This window comes from Sturnus vulgaris, chromosome 1, assembly GCF_052056855.1.
Source record: "Sturnus vulgaris isolate bStuVul1 chromosome 1, bStuVul1.hap1, whole genome shotgun sequence".
NCBI classification, from domain to species: domain Eukaryota; kingdom Metazoa; phylum Chordata; class Aves; order Passeriformes; family Sturnidae; genus Sturnus; species Sturnus vulgaris.
In genome coordinates this window covers 107,921,986-107,947,282 of record NC_142243.1, presented here as the reverse complement: position 1 = coordinate 107,947,282, position 25,297 = coordinate 107,921,986, and the positions used below count along the sequence as shown (strand labels likewise).

At 42.9% G+C, this 25,297-nt stretch overlaps 1 protein-coding gene across 3 annotated transcripts; it reads left to right on the top strand.

Moving 5' to 3' along the window:
• Positions 1 to 14,525: 14,525 nt before the first annotated feature.
• TGIF1 (TGFB induced factor homeobox 1) lies at positions 14,526 to 24,877 on the top strand. Of its 3 annotated transcripts, none has more exons than XM_014871250.2 (3): positions 14,526 to 14,657; positions 22,307 to 22,533; positions 23,815 to 24,877. In XM_014871250.2, exons 2-3 carry the CDS (start codon positions 22,351 to 22,353, stop codon positions 24,379 to 24,381), a joined length of 750 nt encoding a protein of 249 aa, XP_014726736.1. In that variant the 5' UTR covers positions 14,526 to 14,657; positions 22,307 to 22,350; the 3' UTR covers positions 24,382 to 24,877. The 3 variants fall into 3 exon arrangements, with proteins under 3 accessions (XP_014726736.1, XP_088029753.1, XP_088029768.1); XM_088173627.1 differs by lacking the exon at positions 14,526 to 14,657 and adding an exon at positions 15,134 to 15,704; XM_088173642.1 differs by lacking the exon at positions 14,526 to 14,657 and adding an exon at positions 17,137 to 17,565.
• The last annotated feature ends 420 nt before the right edge of the window (positions 24,878 to 25,297 follow it).

The window sequence follows — 25,297 nt, the reverse complement described above, 5'->3', positions numbered from 1 at the left end:
AAATTCTCCAGAAAAATTATTACAGAAATCTGCCAAACAGATTATAATGTTGACACAGAAAACAAAAATCTTTACAAAATATATAAGGATAATTTTGTATCTATACCGCTTTTTTTATCCCAGTGCATACAACCATATGTAAAGACACAGGTATGCTATAAAGATTAGACTCTCTGGGGGCAAAACGGAAATTCCAGGACATAAGGTTACATCATTTCCAATCATGAGTGAAGAAGTGCTAATTAAGGAAATGTTCTCCCTGAACAGGCAGCTTTCAAGGGTCCTATTTTCATACCCATAAATCAGTTTTTGTTAGAAAGCAAACTGACAGGTGACAGTTGCAGCAAAATCCAACAATCCCAAAATACATTCTTCTAAAGTCTGTGCAATGCCAGATGCAGGTCTCCTATTTTTCATTAAAACCAAATCACTGGGTACTCTTAATAATTTTGGTACAGAAAATGAAGAGCTAAATTAAAGCTGAACAGAAATGTAGGCTCTCAGGATCTAAAGGACAAGCTGAGGTTATCACTTCGGATGCTTTAAAAGATGAATGTGCAACTTGACCTGAGCCAAACTTCAAAGTCATTGAAAGCCAAGGGAAGATAAAAAGAAAAATAAAAAGGTTTCAGTAATTACTTAGCACTGATATTTGAATAGTGGAGAAACAATGTACACTTAGCTTAGAAGAAGCTTCCATACCCCTGATTAAATAACCTGAAACTTAAAAATTCCTCAACAGTAAGTCCTCGAACTATGAAATATTACTTTACACTCTAATTCATTTTTTTCATGTTACAGGATAAATAGCAGTATCAATTGTGTTTTTATAACATACATGTTCTTCAAATAAATACTAGCAAGAGGGAAATCATAGCAAGAGAAGAAATAGTATGAAGAGCAGGAAAGAAGGAAAAAAAGAGGAAAAAATATTTTTCCACCTTACCACTCACCTAGAGACCTATTGAGCAATATAAACACAGGGTGGGGAAATGAAGAGAAGCAATTTCTTTTCTGAATCCATAAAATTCACCACAACAATCTGTATGGACTCACATCTATCTCTGCAGAATTCTACTACTTCAAAATAGCATAAAATTTCCTAAAAGGAGAATTACCCAAGCTACTCATGAAAGGCCAGAGAATTCTGAGGCCTCACAAGCCTATTATTCACAGTAACAGCTAGATGAGCTTGGAAAGTACAACTAAAGATTCAAGTAGCACATGGGAATCCCTGCCAAAACTCCTTTCCTATCAGCTTACTGCCTCCCACTCCTTTCTCCTGCTCCAATCTTTACATCTGCACTGGGTTTTCAGATAATCATTCCACAGATGATTAAAAATGACTTTGAGATCAGATACCACCAGCAGCATGGTCAAAACATCTGATCTGGTGGTTTTGGCCCAACAAAGGCTCTACCAGCAAGAGCTGCTCTAATCTCTTTACCTGGCTCAAGGGATTAGTTAATTAGTTAACTAACAAATCTATTGGTGGAATAGTAATGGCAAAGAACTATTTCAAACTGCTCATTAGATGTGAGCTCATGATCTTGGGATGGTTGTGGCTGTAAGGTGGCATTACATCATTCCCCCTCAGTGTTGACCCTGGGGCTTTGGGTACACATCAGGCAGACAGCACCAGCCTCACCAGAATTCAGATATGTAAGTCATTACTAGTTCGCCTCCCCTGATATTCCAATCAAGGAAGCCACAGCTCAGCTAAGAATTAGCTTTTATAAATTTGTCTAGTGCATCCATATCTGACTCAGAGGAGGACCACAGAAAGTTTTGTGTCTGCAGCAGGTTGTCTGTTCACTACCACCTGCAGAACCACTCCAGTGAACCATAACTCAGTCACACAGAGCAGATATACCAGCAGAGAGGTCACTGACCCACACCTGGAAAGTGAACTCAGGGTCACATGCATACTCACATCATCTGACCATCTAAACTAAACCCCCATGCCTATTTCCTAGAAGTAAAACCTGTACCCACAAACCCTCTGAGGCCTCCAAATACGTTTTGCCTTCTGATGCCAATTTTCTTGGCAGCCAATCTGCAAACCACATAGCCCAAAACCAGGGACCCTCATCACTCCCTGCTCTTGTCTCACCATCTCCTCCCTCTATTCCTCAGAGGCCAGGTTGTGCTTTATAATTTTTCAGCCTTTAACCCTCTCTACAGCTTCAGTGGCAAGCACAAGATTAATGGTGTCACCATTAATCTCTGCCTAGCTAATGAAGGAGCACTTTCTTATGTGACCCTACATAACTACTTGCATGTCTGCAGGTAACACACTGAGCACCATTTCACTGCCACAGTCTGACTCCAGAGCTGCCTGGTTGCTGCCACCCCACCAGACAGTGATAGCCAGAAAACATTAAGCATACACAGCAACTTCACACGAAGTCAAAGTACACATACCAAGACAGCACAAAGCAAACTTGTGAGCTTCAACATATTTGTGGCAATACAAATGGCATTATGTTAACTGGAGAGAACCTTTTCCCCAGCATTTGCCCAGCTGTAAGAGCCATTCTCATTTTATGGATATGGAAAGACCACTGCTAGTTCCCTGTGCAGAGTCCTTCAGTATCAGATATGGAAATCAAGTCCCTTGACTTTATCTGCATATCATAATGACAGCTATTCTCATACTTTGGATGTATTTCAAGTGTTCGGTAAGATATTAACTGCAAGTACTACAATCCGACCCTGCAAATACCAGACAACACCTAAAACTAGGTTAAAATCTGGTGTCTAGAAACTGGCTGGTGGTTGTTTTGTGTCTGCATGGCTGGATGCAAATTTTTTAAAAGCTGTAACTTCTACAATCACTGCTAACAACAAAACAGGATCATCAACTCTACAAGCTTTGATAACCAGGAAAAAACAAGTTTAAAAACCAGGAGTCCTGAACAGTCCTCTGAGTATGAAGAAGCAAGGATATCTAAAAATTAGTTTGTGTTTTGTAAAGCAAAACATGAGAAGCTGAACACAGCCTTTCAAATACTCCCTCCTGTTAATTTTAAAATCCATCAAAATTGTCTCCTTGGCACTCCAAAGAGAAGAAGGATTTCCTTCATGCCCTGTGCCAAAGCAAGAGGCAAAAAGCCCACACAGCCCTGGGAGCTCATGAATTGCCAGCACCAGAGGTTCATTGATAATCTCTGACTTGGATATTATGCTTAGTTCTAATGTTTCTTTGATCTCTAAGTCTTCCAGAAGAAGTTCTGTGCTTTTGGTTTATAGGAACAGCCACTGCTTCCACTAGTTTAAGAGAGAATTGATTTCCATTACTTATTCAAAATAAAAAAAAAATGCTTCAACAAAAAATAAATACAGTAATATAGTTGAAGTCTTTGTTATCAGTCACTGAAATAAAAGCTTTGTCATCATTTACCCACTGTTTAAATTCCACTGGTGATCAACCGTAAAAAGAAGAGGAGGACAACTGAATTTATCTCTTTTTTGTGCTGGACCCTAGTAATTCAACTCTAATTAGGGACAAACAAACAAAGCTGTTGGTTTAGCATTTTTGCACAAAACCCACTTCACCAAGACAAATATCTGTTTTGGTGTGGTGGATTTTTTTTTTTGGTTGGTTGGTTGATTTAGGATGTTTGATTGTTTTCAAAGAGAAATCAAGGTGACATCAGATTTTGTATTACTAAGTCACTCATCATCTGTGCAACCACTGTAGTTATGCACGCGGATTTGTAACTGCAAGCATCACTACTCTGGCTTTAAAAACACAAATGACTCATCAAACATAATTTAAAAGACCTAAATAGCTCCACAGGGAGTGAAATGCTCTTCATATTTACCTGCAGCTTTGTGTCATGCTTTTATTACCCCCTTTCAACTAAGGTACAAACTCTCACCACTTTTTGTCTTGTGCTTAGGGCACTCAAAATTTCCCCCTTGTCAGCTTGTGACTAAAAACATAACTGAACTCCTGTCACTGACTTTCCTTCTGTGTAGAGATTCTTCCGAATTCTGTAAAATTTATCTGGAGCTGTCCTACAACTTCTGAAGTTACTGAGCAACCCAGGCAGACTAAGAGACAAGGGCAGCACACTTATGTAAAGCTCCTTTCCCCAAGAATCCTGTCTAGAATTCCAGACCTTGTTCTGCTATAATGTTACGGCTACAGCATTTCAAGGTTCGCTCAGGGCCAACAGCTATCCTTTGCTGCCTGTTCCTCAGAGAAGAAATATTTCTTTGTTCCTAGGAGGAAACTCCATGCTGAAGCAGCACCTGGCAGCACCACCCCTGACCTGACCCTCTGAAGCATTTGCCCTGTTTTGTGAACAAGGCTTAGGGGTACAACATCCCTGAGGCCATGGAGATGGACCACACTAAGCTTTTTGGTTTCATTTCTATTCAACTTCCACGAAGCTCATGCCTGCTGCTGCTTTCTCAGCTCTGAACAAGGGCAGCACACTGTTAAAGAACACGTCCAGCCAACAACGAAGGAGCTCTGACTGATCCCATCTGTAGGGGCAGGTTTCTCTTATCCCTCTGCCCCACTTTTACTGAAATTCCCAAGTTCCAGTGCCATTATGTGCTGTTTCAAAACTGCATTAGGCACACTCAAGGCCCATCCAAACAAAAAAAGTACTGCCGTGATTTACAATGCATCAGGCAGCGACTCGTGTAACTGGCTCCCCTGAGAGCTCTTTTGAAGTGTGCATGAGTCAACAGACTGACAGCAAAGCACAATATGCCATCACCAGGCATTCATGGGCAGCCTCACTGTTTTCTTCTGCTGCACATCTCATTCTCCTGTCTCCAGTATATCTCTTTTATATCTCCCTCTGGCTCTGTCAAAGCAAGTTACACTTTATTAATTTGCTGGTCAGGTCCTTTCATATTGCAGAAATTAAATTAATGAGAAGAGTAGCATCTTTGAATGCTAGCAGAACTACAAGCTATAGCACCTTGCCTCACGAAAGTCCACAGAAGATTTTCCATAAGTCTGAGTTAGGCCAAAGTCTCACTTAAATACCCCTAAGACCATCTAAACCCTAACTCTGGCTACTTGAGCAATACTGAGTCCCCCATTTGTTCACAGTCCCAGGTGGTCTTTTGTTTATCTATCTTCACCAACACCTGCTTGCCTTGCTGCTGCCTTAACCTACTCCTGACACTGGGTTACCACCAAGTTTTATCTTACATCTACTGAATTTTACACTTTTGAAGGATAATGGACATTTCTGACAGGGACACTGTATTTCTGAAGTAGCAGTTAATAAATCATTTAGCCACTTAACTGAAGGTGTTATTGCTGAAAATAATCACCATCATGGCTTTCTTAGCAGTGGTCATGTGTAACATGATGGTGCATGGACAAGATAGTCCAAAGTTGGTTTGAGAGTGAAATGTAGCATGGCTATATTAGTGTGGTGTTTCACCAACACTAAGCCTTACATCTTGCCAGTTAGTGAAGCAGGAATGCCACAATGACAAGATCATACTGTTACCAGTGCTCAGAGTTAATTTAGCATGGCATGTGTCACTTGGACAGGACTTAAATTTTGGCCAGTCTACAGAGAACTTTTACTGAGGCTTATCATTTCCCAGCAGACATGGCACACTAGAGTGATCATTTCTGCTAGGCATTCCATTCATTAAGCCTTCCAAAAATAATACTATTGTCACCAAATTTGCAGACTAGTATCTTCCATCTGGACATACATTATTATCATTATTAGCGTAGTAAGACAACAAGGAACATAAATAAAATAACTAACAGCATTGTGTGCATATTTACATATATACAGGTGTATGCAAACTGTGCTTAATGTCTTCTGCTTTGTATTTTCTTCAAAGATTTACACCAACAGTGAAACTTGCTAGAGGTTACCACATTGTGTGTGTATATGTATTCAGAAGCACATACACATTTGTTAGCCCAGAGCATACCTATATACACAGAACAGAATCAGTCTGAAGTTCTGTGTGTATTAAGGCAGCAAAGAATATGACATAAATGCATTGCATGTTATTATCTTTTAGTTTGGTAGGATCAATGTTTTCATACCAAGACTATATATAAATTAACAAATCAAGGAATTAATGAAATAAAGCAAGAAAGAGTACAGCACCCTAAGATAGATTTCAGCTTATCAGCAGTTTTCTCTCAGTATTTAATGTCTATAGCACAGAACAAGCTTTAAACTTTTGCATTAAACTGAGTAACCGAATTGCTGAGTAACAAAGTTATTCAACACTCTTATTCAGAATGCATAATATCTGTTAGAGTTTTAATCTTTATTCAAAGTAAGCTTCTAAACACAAAACAATTTGAGAAATTGCATTTTGGCTGATGACACTTATTACCACCAGATTAATTACCAGGCAAGAGTATTGTCACTTATGAGACAGCAGTAATCCTTATCTTTGTCTCTCTCAAATATGTGGTTTGTGTTAAAGATCAGATTAAAAAAAATCAGTTTAAAGCAGGAAACTAAAAAAAAAATGCTCTGCCCATGGCACATAGCTCCTGTTATTCATATGGTTATCACTCACAGATGAGCACGTCTGTAGTCTGTATTTTAGCATGACTTAGGCACGCTATGACAACAATGACTAGGTAGATACAGGTTAACAATTTGACAGTACACAGATATATAGTGCTTTGTGTCCACTATAGTTTACTGTAGGCATACATGATTTATCTCGTACTGAACCAGGTAGCAGCCCTTTTCTAGTGAAATAAATGTGAACACACTCACTGGTATAATACCTTTTAGCTTTCACCGAACAAGTCAAAAATACCTAATCTGTTTTTGAAACTTTAAACCTTTTCGTTTCACATTTAAGGCTAAAAAGTTCTGTCTTCGAAGGGTAAGTTAGTCCCTCTTAAACAAGCATTGATTTAAGAATACAAATACTAGCCAGAACCTAGCTGCATGCAGCTTTCCTAGATTTCGTGGCTGCAGGCACACTTGCAAGAGACTGGAATAGATGCCACAGGTAAAACAATCAGCACCTTGCAAAGTTGCAAACAACAGAAAGATCGGAAGACATTCGAACCGGCTGTGGCCTTTTGTTACACTTCTCAGGATTAACCGGTTAATCAAACAGTCCCACACTCGAGGCTTATCTCTGAACAGCTCAAGTCAGGTAAGTCATAAGACTGTTGGCATTCAGGTGAACCAATTCCAGCTCCTCAGGAGGCAAATAACCCTACTTGGACTGATCACATTTTGTTACACTTCATGAGGGTACGGTAGAGTAGATATAAGAGATTCTAATATTTGCTGGTAGTAGGATGGCAGCTCTCACTACACCTCTTAACTGCAATGGAAGGAGGGAAAAAGTAGATTTTAGTATCTTAATAGTTACTGTATACATAGAGCAGAAAGCTCCATGCAGACTCAAAATGTCAGCACCACCAAAATACGGCGTGCATTCTCATTTCTCTGCACTGCCCAAACCTCCTTTGTCTGCAAACCTTCAGGCTGGGGGTATTAAAATCAAGCACTGACACCCGACTTATTTCCCATAGTAGAAAAAGTATTGAGAGTGAAAGAACAGAAGCCCCCATCCAATTAATGTGATCCACTCCAAAAAAACGCCAACAAAACCTTGATGAAATTACTTGTTAGACTGTCCCTCTCTCTCATTGCTTTGTAATATTCACTTTTGGATGGGCCACATGCAGGTTTGGTGTTCTTCCTTGGTGCCCTAAATCATAACTGCAGGCAGGTACTCAGTCCTAAATCATCTCATCATGCATTTGCCTGAAGGAGACTAAGGCCTCAGGCTATGGCCAGGATTTTATAGAAAGGTAGCCAACACCCAGTACCCGTCACTTGAAAAACCTTACACATCTTCGGCAGTGAAAGGCTGTCTTTAGTCATCACTTGATGACTTCTCACACAGCTGAAAAGATCAGCTCACTACTATCACTTACAAGACAGACCCAGTAATCCCTTATTCTACAGATTTGCTCCTTTAGGCTGAGCCTCTCAAGCAGGCAGTGTATCACTTCAATGCAAAGAAATGCTCAGTAAATGATAAAATTAACAGTTTACTTATATGTTCAATTGAAGAAGTCCCAAAGAGCTGGAAATCGGACTGGCCACTCAGAATCTCTTTAACACATCCAAATACTGCAAGAACATTCTGTTTGTACTTAAAATCACAGAATGAAATCACAGAATGGTTTGGGTTGAAAGGAACTTCAGATATCATCTAGCTTCAACCCCCCTTCCATGTACGGGAACACCTTTCACTAAGCCATATTGCTCAATGCCCCATTTAGCCTGGCTTTGAACACTTGCAGGGATGGGGCATCCACAGATTCTCTGGGCAACCTGTTCCATGTCTCCCCACAGGCATACTGAAGGGCTTCTTCTTAATACCTAATCTAAACTTGCTCTTTTTTTCAGTTGAAAGCCACTCCTCCTTGTCCTTTCACTATAAGCCCTTGTAAAGAGTCCATCTCCAGCTCTACAGTCACATTAATTTTAAATTGTGTAACATCAGAGATTATTAAAACAGTAACAACAGCAAAAACAATCAAGTGGAAGCAAAACCTATAAACATACAAATCAGACAACTTTGAAAACAAAGCTCTCAGAATATATTCAGAGCAGGTACAGCACAGACAGCAGTGACAGCTTTTCTAAATTCAGTACACAGTGTTTATCAGTGGCCTGTCATAAAATTCTACTGGTTTCTAATTAGTCTGTATCTTTTTCAATCTTTGCTGAACATGAGGTTATACATCTGTACAGTTTTTTCTGTACTATTATACCTCATAAATAACACTTTTATATTCTGCTAAAAAGGCATAGAAATTCTGCAGTCCCAGAAGGCACTCCTATTTCTTGCATAAACCTTCTACCCTAATGACAGGAAAAGGTGACCATGTGTCTTTAGCAAAAACTTGCTGTTTCCCAAAGTATTAAGTTTTGGTACCATTACTTCCTTAGTTCATAGGTATAACAAATATTCCAATTTATTTTTTGTCCTTCTGGAAGTCCAATTTAACCTTGTCTTGTAAGGACAAAAATAACTTCAGAGACTATGGTCCTGAAACACAATTCTTAAAAAACAAAACAAACGTCAAATGTAGACTCAACCAAGCAAATATTTGTTTAGCCATAATGTTATTTCCTTTCGAGGAGACTACACTAAACGGAATATAAGTGCCCAGGTATAGCTATTATATTTTTAAAGTGTTATTTTGTTCAAAATTAATATTCTACCCTGAAAAAAATCAGCTTCCAAGTGCAGATAACTCTTAGGCTTTGTTTTTGTTGCTTTATACAGTGACTCTTGTACAGTTAGATAGTCTGCTGACGCATAGCCCCAAGTGGAGATTGTCCAACTAAATACTAGACTGTCTAAGAAAGCTAAGCAAGGTCACTCTTGTTTTGGGTGTCTTGCAATAAACCTCCTGCCTTGTCCTCCTTCAGTATGCACTTCCAATCTATGGTAAAAGCAAGTTAGGCATTCCACAACTAAAACAAAAGAAAAAAACTTAAAACCACTTTTTTTTTTTTGGTCAGACATACCTGATTTACCTGCTTGACTTCTTATAGATAAGCAAAACCCAATTGCATAAATTGCATCCACAGTTTCAAATTTCAGGAAAGAGGGATCTGTTTCCTGTCATGACCCAAGTTCTTGAGCTAAACTGAGACTGTCAAGGATCTTGCCATTTGTCATGCTGATCTTGTTATACTCACTCCTGTACTACAAAAGAAAAGAGAGCCAGTCTTCTTAGACAAGAGGACAAAGCAGATATGAGATGTGCCTGTGGTAGACAGAAATTATAATTTCTGCACCACTGAAAGGAGTACATGAGGTCTGTTCCTGTACTTTTAACTTAAAACTTGAAATGGAAGACTCTTAACTCCAAGCAAGATTAAACCTACAATTCACTAATTTTTTTTATCTTTAATTTTACACAGGGATTTATCTTCAAACTATGGAAACAAAACCGCATTTACATTAATGCAAGTTTCACAAACCGCTCCACAGAGGAAGCTACACAGATTTTAGTCCCAGAGTGGAAGTCATTGCACCACTTAAGAAGTTTCTGCACTGTCTTATAATCATGACTAACATCACTGAATGTACTTAAGTTGTCTCTACAGTAATAATATTATTCTATTTCCATATGCTTATGCACTAATCACGGACATAAGGGAGGAGCATGTGCAGATGAGGGAGCAAAGGGCTGGCACAGGGAATTGTTGAAGGAGGCCCCAGAGAGAGACAGCACTACATCCTCCCGGAGCAGCCATTGCTCCTCTTTGCCAGTAAATGTCTGAAACCCCATTAGCAAGCACAGATCACTCCAGCAGCTTGATCTCATCAAGAATCCTCAGTACTAGCCCTTACCTTGAGTCCATCCCAGAGTCCTTGTTGAGAACCAAAAGCTTGCAAACATGATGCTGTAGCAGTCAGGAATGAGTATGATTTTACATAAAGAATTTCTGAGGTTTTTGCACTTGCTTGATCTTTGATAACCACAAGAACGCACGTAGAAAACAAGTGAAAAGCATGTTCAGGTTGCAGTCTACTATGCAGAAGTTCTGAAATCCTAGAATTGTCTTCATGACTTAGATTTACCCTTTCTGCCCTTGCACAAAGGTAGCAAAGTGAGCCCTAATTGTGAAAGCACAGCTGGTTGACATAATTTATTCAGATTTCAGAAAGGTTTTTGACAGGGCTCCATGCTACTGGAGAAACTAAGATACTGCTAGGGAAAAAAGACAAACAAGTATAGTGGATGAATATCTGGTTGGAGTAAGCAAATCAAAACTGTAAGATTAAATTTTAATTTTTTTTTATTACAACAAAAGATTGACAATGAGGTATTTCTGCATCCTCTACTTAGTCCAGGGTTTTTTAATATAATAACTCTGATCAGTGAGAGAAGGAGAAACAGGGGAAGGTAAAGAATAGTGATGGAGTCTGCAGATATCAAAAACGTATTTGGGGGAGGGAGATTTGTGAATAAGTTCAGTGTGACTTCTGTTACATTAGGGAACAATGCAATGACAAAAGATTCAGCACTGATATGAATATGAAATCATGCAGAAGAGAAACTTCACACAAGCTATACAACCTCCAAAGCTGGTGAGCCCCATGCTCAGTATGTAGCAGCAGCCAAAGATAAAGACTAACGTGCTGGAGTCCATACAAAAATAGATCAGAGAGTAAGTAATATCAAATACATATATATTCTAATTGGAGGCATGACCTTGTTTGAAATACTGCAAGCAGCATAAATCACCTTTTCTGAAAAACCAAGCACTGTAGGATTAAATACACATGGGAAAAAAACAAGGCAATGAGCAAATGTTGGGAGTAATTCTCACAGGAAAAGAATGAAAAATTTTCTGTCAAAAGACAGTCATGCTGAAAGATATAAAATAATGAATGGTACCAAACCAGGAATTTTCGTGGTTTTTTTTCTCAAAGCACAAGAGGATATGAAATGAAATAGGTAAGAAAAAAAAAAAGAAAAGCAACGCATTTTTATGTAATTCACAACTCAACATGCTTCTCTGCCACTCAAATGCCACCACAGAAATTTACTTCTATGAAGATATTAAACTTTTATACCAGTGTAAAGACTATACAGCTAGGCCAGTAATAAACTCTGAAGTTCTATTAAACTATTCCTCCGCTGCTTATATTGAACTATTAAATATTTGGATGGGACATTTTTGGGGAAATATTACCTCACATCTGCCTTCTGTAGCCTCTTCTTTCCTCTGATACACTGAAACTACTCAACATCATGGACTAGAAATGGTGAAGGTTACCTGTAACCTACAGTAGTGATTCCTGTTTTTCTATGGACAGATTTATTCACCCGTTGCATTGTTTTACTCTTAGTGCCATAGGCATGACCTGCTTAACTTTGTGCCACTTAATTCTCTTTGGACTACAATTTAATGAATTTTATCACAAGTATTTCAATGGCATCTGAGCATCAATGGATTTATTTTCACAACAACCTTAGGTGGGGCGGTGGTGGTGGTAAAATGTTATCTAGTTAATACATGGGAAACTGGAATTAAAAGACCAAGATAACAAATGTCCACAAGCCTGATTTGACTAGACCCTGATTTCCCAGAGTACTTCCTTTAATAATTTCTATGCCCAAAACATTGCCTTGGAGATTTCAGCAGCCAGGCAAACATAGTCCCAGAGCTGTGCACGTGGCCATGTGGAAGGACAGAAGCATGTGCACACCACCACTGAAAACTGATAAACCTATCAGATTGGACAACCACAGAGTAATTAAAAATCTAGCCCCTCCAGTTTAATTTCTCTCCCTTTTTGGAATCCAGTTTTACAAACACAGCATGTCTGTGCAGATGGGTCCAGACAGAGCTGAACTTGTTCTGACTGAACCAAGCTGTTCCAACCTGTTGGCACAGCTGGTGCACGTGTACACCACTACCTACCCAAGGAGCTGCACAGATGCCAAATTTGCTCAGCATGAAGCAGTTTGAGCTGCTTGTGAGATACGACTAACACTGCTGATGCAGCTCGAGTAGATTAAGTAACTCTAAAAACACAGCCTCACAAACATATAAAGGAAAAAACAAAACTGCAGAAAGTTACATAAGGCCTTCCATACCTTCTGCAGTACTGATACACATTTTCATCTTGCAGGCCACCAGCTTATTTGCTACAAAACCAAGTTGATCTATCCATTAGATTTGAGCTCAGCAAATCACCTGCCCTCCTTTTAGATACAGCCTTGTTTCAGGTGTGTTGAAGTTTTAACCAGCAGAGAAAGCTGTGGGGTTTTTTTTTTCACTGCATTACCTTTTGCAAACTTTAACCCACTTCTACCTGGAATATGTATCAGGAGTCTTCAAGTGGTAAAGGCAGTCAAAATTTGTGGACAAACCTGAGATATTGCCCCGGGCAACAACTGCAGCGCGAACTCCACAAAACCACTTTCAGTCTTTCCCATTGGTGCCAACTATGGGTATACCCCCCCCCCCATACGTATCCATAGAGGAACCTGTTCCAAAACAATGTCTCTCCGTGCTTTTTATACCACAGGAGAGCTAGGAATGAACACCTACTAGTCCATGGCCTTCTCCTAACAGCTAAAAAGTCGAAATTTATCTTTTTCTATAAAGGCTGTTTCTAGTGCTTTTAAAAAGAAAAAAAAAAAAAGGTAACTTGAGTTCAGTGGGAAAATAAAACTTTTTTTCTCTTTATAAAAATGGCCTTGTCAAAGAAGAAAAACAAAACAAACCAAACCAATTTAAACAAACCTGTAAGAAAAATAAAAGTAAGGAAAGAGCTAATTTCACAGATTTCACTGATTTGCCTGCGGTCCCAAGGACAACGAGCAGGCGGCTCTGGCGGCACGGAGAAAGGGAAATCTCTTCGAATCCTTGACGTGTCTTTTGTTAACTTCCCATAATTGCTTTTTTGGCATGACCATTGCCCGGAACAAGCAGTTCGAAGAGCCAGCCCTCACAGCTGGGAAGCAGGGCTTTTCAACAACAAAAACAAAACAGCAAAAGCCAAAATAAAGCCATACGGCGGCGTGCTCGCACAACCCCCGCCCCCGAGCCGCCAGTCCCTCGGGGGCACGGCTCGGGTGAGAACACCAAGCGAGCCTGGTCCTGCCGGGCTGGCAGCGAGCACACCGAGCTGTGTCCCCCTGCACACACGGCGGGAAGGCGGCGGGAAGGGCGGGCGGAGGGCGCTCGGCCGGCGGGCAATGGCCCGGAATGCGCTGCCGCCCGCGGGACCTCGGACCGCGCTGCACAAGCTCCCGCCTGGCGGGGCGCCGTCAGTCCGCCCGTCAGTCAGTCAGTCAGTCAGTCAGTGTGCCGTGCCCGGCCCGCCCCACTGACCTACAGCCGGACACGCCGCCCAGCAGCCGCCGGCGCAAGGGTCACCCATCCCGGAGCGAACCTCCGGCCCCGCAGAGCAGCCGGAGCTTAGTCCTCGGTTCACTGACGTGACTCACTAGCTGCCCTCCCCCCTCACACATCCATCCCCCGTTCGGCATGTAACAGCTGTTTTATCTCCCGCTGTAATTACGCCACATAAAAATAGTTACAAGGTACTTGGGGAGGGCTTGCTGCTAAAACGCTGTTGCTTCCCTTGTGCAGTGAATGCGGATTTGTGCGGACGCCCGCGCCACCGGGGGGGGGGGGGGGGTGTGGGGGGGAATGATCCCTGCTCTGCCATAGGAATCCATTATTTCATCAGCCGCTTCGGGCGCCTGCTGCTCACCCCCCGCCTGCCGGGCCGGGCCGGGCACAGCCCCGCACGTGCCGGTGCGGGAGTGACACAAACACGCTCCCGTGCAGTCAGTGCACGCCGCACCCGCACGCCTGCTCCGCGGCCAGGCGGCTTCTTTTCCTCTCTCCGCGCCGAAACCTTCGCCCGTGACACTTCAGATCGCGGCTGGGCGTTCAGCGCTTTTATTTATTTATTTTTTTATTTTGCACCTGGTTTTGTCAGGGGGCGGCGGGGGAGCGCCGGGACCCTCCGCCAAGGCCGCCTGTGCCCGGGGAGAGCTCTCCACCTCGCCAGGGAAGCTGGAGCGAGCTGCTGGCGGGTGTCACGTTTCCCATCCCGGAGGAAAAGAAACTGTTGCTGCTGCAGACCGTGCTCGCCCGACAGGGATGAGTCAAGCTGTGAGACTTCTCTCTTTTACAGCTGCGATCATGTGCCGCAGCAAAATCTACCGGGCATGGAAAGGGGGGGAGTCGAGGGGGAGAAAAACAACCTTTTACGAACTGCTGTAAAAATAACCGCAGAAACGGGGCTCGCCTTCCCCGCGGGGGTGGGTGGGGGTGTGTGTGGCCAGCGCCGGCCAGGCGGGGCTCCTTCAGTACTATAGGGGATGGAGGGGAGCAGCCCCCGCCGACCGGGCAGATCTGCAGTCGGGAGGGGGGCGCCGGCCTTTGGAGGGCTTCTTTCCTTCCCCTGCCGTACGCACTCTCCTTTCTTCTCCTCTATTCACGCGAAGGAGTGGGTGGTTCGTCCGGCAGCAACAGGAGGAGGCTAGTCAAGGGCAGCTGTCAAAATCTCCCCCCCACCCCCGCCTCTTCCTTCTCCTCCTTCCAGTTTAATGATCAAACGTCTGCCTGGAAGAAAGGCGAGGGAGCGGGAGGCACGGAGAGCTCCCCCCGCCGCTGCTGTTGTGTGTGCATGAGCGAGCGGGTACAGGCGGACACCCCCCCGTTCCGGCCGGTCCCTCCCCTCCCGGGTGTTGAGGCTCTGTCAGACGGGAGGGAGGGAGGAGAGAGGAGGAGGAGGAGGAGGCAGCAGCCGCCGCGAGTGCCAGTGCAGCGCACGGTTACTCTCCCGTACTCACTGCGGGGAGGTGGGGGAGGGCGGGCGCTGTGTACCTTTCTCTCCCGTGCCTTTCCTCACTTTAACAGGCCGGGGCCAATCGCCAGCAGAAGGGAACAAAGGGAAGGGGGGAGGGAAGCCCACCCCGGCCGCATCAGAAAGCCCCCGGGGGAGGCAGAGCCCTGCGGCTCCCGCTGACAGCAGCGCGGCCGCGGACCGGGCGCCTGGCTCCGCGGCGGTGTTTCTCCTTTCTTCATCGACCTCCTCCTCCTCGCCGAGCTTAAAGGGGGAAAGCAGCGTCCGGCGGAGGGAGAGAAACTTGGGTCGGTGCGTGGGGTGTCCGGCGATCGGCTCGGTCCTCGCGATCAAGATGAAAAGTAAAAAAGGTAGTTGTGATGGGGTGCCGGGACAAAGCGGGGTGCCCCGTGCCCCTACCCGGGGTGGAAAGGGGAAGGGGAGGCTGTCGCTAAGCCAGCCGGAGTCCCTTTGCCTTCTCGGCCTTTTGTCCCCCATGCCCCCCCACACCCCCTGGCTTGTATCCCGTGGAAGATTGCAGTGGATGCTCCGCTCCCAGACAAAACATGCGGGGCTGTTGTTTGGAGGCGGCTGCCTCTCTGCGCCGCTGGCTCCCTGTCAAAAACATGTCCAGCCGTTCGCCTCGTGTCCTCCGCCAACTTTTGTTCTCGCCCCCTCGGTCGAGCCTCTTCCCCCTGCCCTCCCGTAAAACACTTTCCAAGGCTTTTCTGCACCGAGCCCCACCGTCCCCGCGAGGGGGACGAGGGTGCGGGTGGTTTTTCCAACTTGGGGCGAGGAAAGTGGGGCCGTCCGGCAACTCTTTGTTCGCGGGGACGGCAGCGTGGGGCTTGAGGCGTGGGGGGGGGGCATCGGCGGGAGGGCTTCAAACCCCTCCACGCCCTCGACCGCCTTGTTTTGCTGAAAGTTGTAGCCTTTTCTATCCTTTTTATAGCTTAAAACAGGGAGAGGAAACACAAAAGTACAAAAGTTTTGACACAGGGTTAAAAGGAGGAAGACTTCCCCCCTCGCCCCCCCTCGCCATAGCCAGAAGGCTGTTTGAGTTTTCTTTGTGTCCACTTCCAAACAGACAAACTTTACAGTTAGAGGATCGTTACTCATCGCGCTCGCGGTGCTTTAAGTGCCTTTAAATTAGCGCTTGGCCACAAAGACGCGGAACGTGCTTTCGGATCTAACGCTCCTGCGCTGGCTGGGAAGAAGTTCATAGCAAAGCAGTGTCTGTTCAATTGCGATTTGCCAGTCGGCGGTGTGGCTGAAGGGTGTTTTGCATTCAAAGACCATTAAACGCTCCGAAGTGGAGGGTTAGAGGGGAGCAGTGCGCATGTTCAGTACTCCAGAGTTGTGCTGTTTTCCCCCTACTATGCATTCCTGCGGCTCTGTAGTAAAGCAGCCTCCCTCATTGTTAATACCCTTGGAGTAATTAATGCATATGTAGTTCGTGAAATCATTGGGCTGCTGCAGACATGGTGTGTACTAATATGGTTTGTAGTCCTCGTGAAAAGTTTTTTTTGGACATGCCACTCTGCTAAGAGGAGCGCACACAAAGGGAACTGAGCCACGGAGGCGAAGTTTAAAGAGCAGGCAGGGTGGTTTTGAGGAGCGCAGCGTCCCGCGGGAGCGGAGTGGGGCTTGATCCCAGTCACAGCCGGAGCTGCCGCCGAGCTCAGCCCCCTGTGCCCGGAGACAGCGGCAGCGCTGGCTTTTAAATGTTTCGGGCGTCTTAGGTAGGTCGGGATTCTTCACCGTGTTGGAAGCAGTTTGTGGTTTGTTTCCCCCCCCCGCCCCCCACTTTTATAGTTTCGCTGAATTAATTTAGCCCAGTTATTTTTAGGACATTCCTATGCTGCCTATTTGCACAGCAGTGGTGAGCTGGTTTCCTGTCTGCTGTTGCTTCCATTGTTCAGACTTCTCTCCCCGAGGGCAGCTGCTGGTTGGTGAAATACCAAACTCTCTGCACTTTCAACTGTTGTTCTTGCCACCCCCGAAATAAATGCATGTGGAAAACGCTGACGTAGTTTCTAGGTATGCATGTGTAGGGCTTTGTGTGTAAGAGTGTGTGTGTGTGTGTGTGTGTGTGTGTGTGTGTGTGTAAGCTCTGCTTTGAGGATTGCAAATCCTGGGCTGAAACAATGGAAACAATGAAAGGTGACAGGCGGGAGGGAGAACTTTTGAGAGGGGCCATGGGCCTGGGGTTTGCGTGGCACAAATTAAAAGGTGAGGAGACAAAGGCGGAAACTTTTAAAAAGATGTTAGGGCTAGGGTGCCTTTGTTTTAATAAAGGTTGGGCTTGTACTTATTTGTGACCTCCTGGCGTTTGAAGCTCATTCAAGAAGTTTCAAAGAGTGACTTTGTTACAGATTTCTTGCTCGCACTCCTAGAAAAATCCTGTTTAGAGGAAAAAAAAGTGTAGTACAGCCAAGTCTAATTGCTTTAGAAGTAGTAGAGTGCAAGCTGTAAAGTACAGAGGACAACATATAGGCTAGTTCCTCAATTATGAAACTCATTCAGAGGAAAAAGGTGGTGTGGTTTTTTTTTTATCCTTGTCGGTTTTTGCTACTTATGAACAATTTTAAACTAATTTATTTTTGTTGTTAATTTTTAAATTCGTGTTACATTTTAGTTAGATTTTTGTGTGTGTGTGTTGAGTTTTAAATTTTTTTGTGTGTGATGCTGTGTTTTTGTTGGTTTGTTTTGTTGAGGGTTTTTGTTTGTTTTTGTGGGTTTTTTTAAGCTAGCAGATTGGATTTAAACCTCAGGACTCTTCTATGGATAGTTTCATTTACAAATAACGTGATAGCAATCACACGGAACCTACTTGGCTTGTTAATTAGCTGCTTTAGAACACAGTCTCGAAAAGGCACAGGCATGTGCTCAAGTTTATACATGTGAAGAATCTTACTGAAGTTGGTTACGACAGGATCAGGTGCTTAGATAGGAACTGGTTCTGTTTATCAGTGCTCATAAAAAAAAAAAATCTCACTTAAGAAATTCAGAGAACCCTAAGGGGTGGGAGGTTTTCTTTAAGGTGATTTTTGTCCATCTCCTCTCTGGAGGGCAGAGATTGTTCCTTGTGGTATACTTTGTCCTCTTTTGAATAACAATTGGCTTCTGCCACTTCCTCTGTGAAGCTCTGAAGCTCTTCCTCGACACAATGGGATAGTTGTTTTTTGTTTTGTTTTGGTTTGGGTTTTTTTTGGTGCCTTTTTTTCCCCTCAGCCTAAATTTTTCGTTTGCTTAACTTCCATTTTATTTGTCTCAGTCTCTCTAAATACTTTGTCCTCCCCCTCAGAGTATTTCAGCATACCTTTTTAAGTGGCAGTAGTTTGTTTTGAAATCAGCTTTAGTCATCACTGTACTTTTACTCAAGTTGTTTCAAGCTGTTAACTAACGTTTGGGTGTTGAGCCCAGACTCCAGATCCTAGGTGTAATCTTCCCTGAGCTGATTACGGGGAGGACCTGTAAAGTCTTTGGGCTGTGATACAATGCAGCAGTGCATTCAATCATGTATATGACTTCAGCTGGGAAGCTAGGAGGATAAAGTAATTTATAAAGAAGGAATGCTGATCATGTAGTCCTTAGGTCATTAATAGCACGGACTACTCTTTTAAGTGGCAATGTGGAAATGAAGGAATGGGATTTTGTGTTCTTTCTCAGACCTCTCTGCAAATTTAATTGTGCTGCTTTAATTTTAGTTCTGTAAAAGCAGGCTTTTTTTGTTTGGATTAAATGTATTTAGGAGGAGACATAAAATAGCCTGGCCCTAGCCTGCTTTTAATACAAAATAAATTAGTAGGTCAGCTGGGGCTACTCATCGTGTCCACAGGCCTTTATTCTGGGTGTAAATAACAGTAAGCCAATGGTCCAGTCATGGAGCATGGCCAGGAGCCTTTTCAGTTGGGCCCTGTTAAAACAGGAAACCAGCAGCGAATAGGCTGATTACTAACAAGACGGAAAAACAAAGCTGGGTTGTAATCAGCAGGAATGCTTTAATGAAAACAGAGCCTTGACAGCAACAATGTGGCTCCTGCTCTAGTAAAAAATATCAGCTGGGCTAGTGCGAGATTTCTAGCCATGACTTCCTGTTGCTGCTAGCTCTGTACTGCTCAGGAGAGATCTGCCACGAGTTCAGAGCGCTGATCAGCTATTTAAATGAGCTCATTTAAATGAGCAGAAGTCGTACTACACTGGGTTTCCTGCTTAACCAAAACCTGCTTTGTGTCACTAACTTACTGTGTCAATTAATATGACACACTGAGCCAGCGGGTCAAAGGGCTGGCTCTGCTGGTGACTCATTTCTTGCTAGGTAGGTTACGGTTAGTCAGATGACAACTTTTACTTTAGCAAAAGATCTTGTCTGAAAACGGATAAACGTTTTTGTTCTGCTGGCTTGCAGACAGTGTCTTGTTGCATTTTATTTTTTTTTTCCCAGTTCTGGGAGAGGTTTTGCTGTTAAGTCAGGTTTCTGAAATTCAGGGAGGTGTCCATGGAGTCTTTTAGTTGTGTGGTAGATCCTGGAAAGGTCACCTCGGATTGAGTGGTATGTATCTGGTGTATTTTTTGTTACGCCATGTAAATACTGCTGGCAAACCATTAGACATCTAACTTTTTCATAGTAGTTTGTCCTTCCCTCTTGTTTTCAGCTCTTGCTGTTTGCCTCTCCCTCTTTTCCAAGGTCTTGCCTTACTGCCCATTATATTTAAAAACAAACAAAAAACCCAACCCAGTGAAGTGCTGCAACAGTTCTGGTTTCTGACAAACAAGAACACTGCACTTCAAAACATTGTCTGAATAGCATGGGCTAGTTTTGGCTAGTTTTTAAATTCAATTTAAAAGGGCTAAGCTGCTTTGAAGAGCCATCCTGTTGTCTCTGCAAGATCTTTGTTCCCAGAAGTGTTCCTTATGGCTCCCGAAGCCCATGGTGCAAGGCATGTTCTCAGGTCAGGTTGCAAGCATGACAGCACTTTCCAAGAAGCCATGACAAAGTGGTTTGCTTGGAATCATTGTAAAGCAAACTTTTGACATACTTTCTACATGAATTAAGAAGTTGTTTACATAATTTGGAGTTTATCTGGTGTTGGTTATTTAAATATTGTCCTATTGTTTCTGTTCCATGACTGGATAATTTATGTAGCTAATCATCAGATGAAAAATTTGGTATGTCAGTTTAGTGTTTGTCGGTTACATAAATCAGCAATTGGGAGAATGAAAACAATACCAAGTAAGTTACTGAAGTAACTATGCCAGACAGATTGCAGATTGATCATCCTGTTGGGAATGCTTGCGTATCAAAACTGTGCATTTCAAATCGGACAACTTAGACTAAATTTAAGGATGTTGGAGCTATTCATAAATAGGGGAAGGAAAGAATAATTTACCATGTCAGCTTTGGCTGAAGTTTAGAAGTGTGAGGAAAGGTCCTTCTCTGTTTCTGCATACTTTCTATCTTTCTTTGTATGGGGGTGGGAGCTTTGGTGGCTGGTTGGTTGGTTTTTTTTAAAGGGCATTACTTCCTTCTATGCCTTTACTTATGGATTTAACATAGTTTTATATAGGTTAGTATCTTCACAGGTACACTTCTTGTCGTTTAGGGCTTACTTTATTTCCTTAAATAGAATTTTTGAATTATGGGTGGTTGCCCACAGAAAATTTTACTTTTGACGTTTAGTTGGCTTTACTACTAAAGTTTTTAGTTCTGGTGTTAATAAGTGAGTAAAGTTTCTTCCTTTCCATCCCCTCACCCCCCCATTTAGGTTCAAAAGACAAAAAGATTAAGGGCTTGTTTTCCTTCTGTAGTTTCTAAAACTGCTTCTGAAAGCCAGTGTGAATTCACTTGAAACTAGTATTAATTTGTACTAGTTGAACGTGGGTAGTATCTTATTTGGACTTGTATGTAGTTTGTAAGATTCCTAAAATGTCTGGTGAGTTTAAAGCATGGTTTTCTTTGTGTTTTATGGAACTAGTGACTCGTGTATCCTACTAAAGGAGTAGAATTGTAGCCTTCCTAACTATTGAATACTTGCTCGTTTGTTTGATTTACATTCCACGGCTTCATGTTACTAATAGTGTGGTGTACATATATATAAAGGGATAATCAGATTTTGAAATCTGTTCCTTCCTTTGTGTTGGAGGGAGAAGATATGCAGTTAACTTGTAAATTTGGAGCTCTTATAGTAAGCATAGCACAGAACACAAGTTTCCAGGGATAAAAATATGAGATGAAAACCACAAAGTTGAAAAAATAGGATAAAATCTGGTACATTTAAATGATCATGGTTCTTTGATACAGAATGCAATTAAATGAGACCTTATTTCCTGATAAACTGGTGAACTCTTAGGCACCTGGTTCTTCCCTTCTTCTGCACTTTTTCTCCTTCATAAGTGAAAATCTCCTTGGGGGTGGTGACAAACTCAATTTTTCCCATCCTTTTTTTCTTCTTCTATTAGTTTTCCTGAATAGATATAATTATTAGTTTATAAAATCTACAACCTATCCCTCCCAGGAGGGAAGCATCAGAATGTTAAGAAATAATTGGATAACCTATTGCTTGAGTTGGGGTGTTTTAAGTTCTTGCTTGTTGACCTTTTGCCCAGCCACTGGATAGTTATCCTTGAAAAAAAAGTGCTGGATGCATACCATAGCAAGCAAACTTGGACAATATTCTCATTAGATAGAAGTTATCTGATAACGTGTAGCAGATAAAAGGTTGCCAGGGGAACCAGAAAATGAAGGTTTGCAGAGAAAAATTCCTTTAGGAACGGATCATTGGCGACACTTTTTGTTCAGCTGACAGAAAAGCTACAGCATGACAAGTTAACGCTGCGGGACGAATCTCCCGTACAAGGGGCTGTAACAGCAAAGGCAGTTAATGTGATATAAAATGTCTGTGCCATACAGTGCTGGAGCCAAGTAGTTAATGGATTTAGGAGGCTGATTGTTCTTGTCTTACAATTGTAGGTGTAGTTGCAATATCAGGCAGTGAAACGGAGGATGATGACACTATGGATGTCCCACTGGATCTTTCCTCATCTGCTGGCTCAGGCAAACGGCGGAGACGTGGCAACCTGCCCAAGGAATCTGTGCAGATTCTTCGGGACTGGCTCTATGAGCACCGATACAATGCTTATCCTTCAGAGCAAGAAAAAGCGCTGTTATCCCGACAAACACACCTTTCCACACTACAGGTATTTAAACAAGTAGTTCTTCCTTCTAAAGGAGCTGTTTTCTGTTTTAATTCACCAGTGGTCTAGTCATGGACACAAATGTTTACACTGCATGCGAGATTTCCTTTTTTATTGCTACTCTCCTGCTGACGGCACTCATATTGAGAGATAGAGACTGATTATGTGTTACAATTATCTTTGTTTATTGGGAATAAAATTATTTTTCTGGGAGAACAGACAGTCATGAATTGGCGCATGCATGCTAATTTTTTGTGGAATCGTCCTCCAAAAGACATAAAGTGTCTGTACAAGGTAATTTATTGTGAGAAGAAGGTATTTGTCAACAGAGGTTGTATGGTGATAGATGTGCAGCTTAACATGCAACTCTTCACTTCTAAAATGGCAACTTGAGGCTTGTTCCAGTAGAACATGGACATAAATAATTATGTGTGTGATCACTGTCATTAAAATCAGTGGAACAACCTATATGGGATAGAGCTACTCAAGGGTGTTAGTACAGGTATGGTGAGGCATTTGTGTGATTATTTTGGATTCTCTGATGCTACTGGCATCTGTGAGGTCCCTTGGATGCATCATTCTCATATTCTGTGATCATCTTTTGTGGAATAGTTTTTGCCCATTGCTGCATCCCATGTTGTGGGGAGGTGGCTGCATGAGAACTTAGGTAAACCAGAGTTTGGTTTGGGAGCTGCTAAATAGAGAGCACTCCTCTTGAGTCCTGGGTTTTATTTTTCCATATGAATTCATTAGTGCAAATCTCATAATTGGCTGTAGAGCAAAATTTTCTTAATGCAACTTTATAAAGAAGACTTCCTTTATGTAGTAAAGAGAAAAAAGACGTTAAACTATAAACTATCCTGTATTGCCCAGGAAACTGGTTGATATTTAAACAAGGACAAACTTAAATGAGGTAATTCATGTTATGTCTGTCGACACAGTCAGTTGAACAAGGAAAATCAGTAACTATTTGTGGGAGGAGTGGCTCTCTTCAGAGAGAAAAGGTTTTCCTGTTGTTAATTAACCTAAGCTAGGGAACAATAGCCAATAGGTTAATGTGTGTGCACAGAGTTAAAAGCTAAACCCCCAGTTTGGACTTCAGATGTCCCGGGGCTTTCTGTAACAGGATCAGGGAGATGCATGTCAGAACATGTCAGTAGGTCTCTATTTCGTTGTGCAGGGAAGGAAACTGCTTGGAGGGATTCATTAATCTAACCATCCACTCTAGTGGCACATAGCTGGGAATGAATGAAGGTAGAAATTAAGATGTCATTATATTCCCAGGTCTGCAACTGGTTTATCAATGCGCGCCGCAGGCTGTTACCTGACATGCTGAGGAAGGATGGCAAAGACCCAAATCAGTTCACTATCTCGCGGCGAGGGACCAAGCTTCCCGAGGGCGGCCTGGTGGAGTCTGCCATCAGCACAAAGAACTACATTCCCCTGCTGGAGGAGACTGCCTTCCTTCCTGCTGCCGCGCCGCTCGGCAAGACTGTGTCCTCTCCCAAGCCGGCCTCCCCGGGCTCGGTGCTGCCTCGTCCCTCAGTGATTTGCCACACGACTGTGACTGCGTTGAAAGATGCCCCTTTCCACTTTTGCCAGCCAGCTGATGTAGGCCAGACCACGGACCTGCAGCAGCCCCCGGCCGGCGGCTTCACAGATAACCCCCTCTCCTGCCACGAGGACGCATCCAAACTGGGACCTGGTGCAAATGCACAAAGTGGGCTCTTTAACACTCCTCCTCCAACACCACCAGACCTTAACCAGGATTTTAGTGGATTCCAGCTTCTGGTGGATGTTGCACTCAAAAGGGCGGCAGAGATGGAGTTGCAGGCGAAACTTATGGCCTAAATCCCCTTCCTTCTCCTTCCCCGTTTTGTTTTACCAGGCAGGGATCTAACAGCTGTGTGGTTATTGCCACCCACACGATATCAAAAGACTTCACTGCATTATTATTATTTTTTTTTATTAATCTTATTTGCACAAGGGGATTGCTGAAATGAAGCTTCCTGTCACTGAGATGGTCTTCAGTGGAATACGGTCATTCCAAGAATTATAAACTTAAAGCTACTGTAGAAAGAAAGGATTGTGTGTTTTGTTGGGATTTTTTTTAATGTTTTCTTTGTAGATTTTTTCATAATGTGAGATGTTTCCCAAGATCATGTGATTTGTTTTGTTTCCTTCAGACTGTGCAATATCTAGTAATGATATAGAGTCTTCTTATCATTCCCATGTGGAACGGAATATACCGACACGCTGTCTAAATTTTCAATTTTTTTAACAATACAAACTTTGGATGATCATGCTTTTTTCCCATAATATAATAAAATATTTTCTTTAAAAGTGACGCATACAGAGTATTTTGTTGAATACAAGCTTTGCAGAAAACATGAATTACCCTTGAAATAAATAGAAGTGAGAAATATTTTTGAGCTCATACTGACTTTGTTTGGTTTAGAGAGCCATGCTAGCAGTTGTTGTCAACCAGATGTTTGAAAGAATGCTGAATCGAGTCAGAAGTACCTGATTGTGTTCTGCTGTGTTGAAATTTTTTTAAGGGGCCAAAGGGATCTATGTAGGCATTCAGAGGGAAACCTTGGGCCCCTCTAGGAGTTCCAGCTCTTGGCTCATTGAAATATTTTAGGGCTGGGAGATGTGATGGCCCATGGGGAAGATCTGAAGATAAAAGGAAGAGGCCAGAAAAGGGGCTGGGACAAGTGTTATTTGCAGATCTTTGTGATGCAGCTCCTAGACATGACTGGTGACA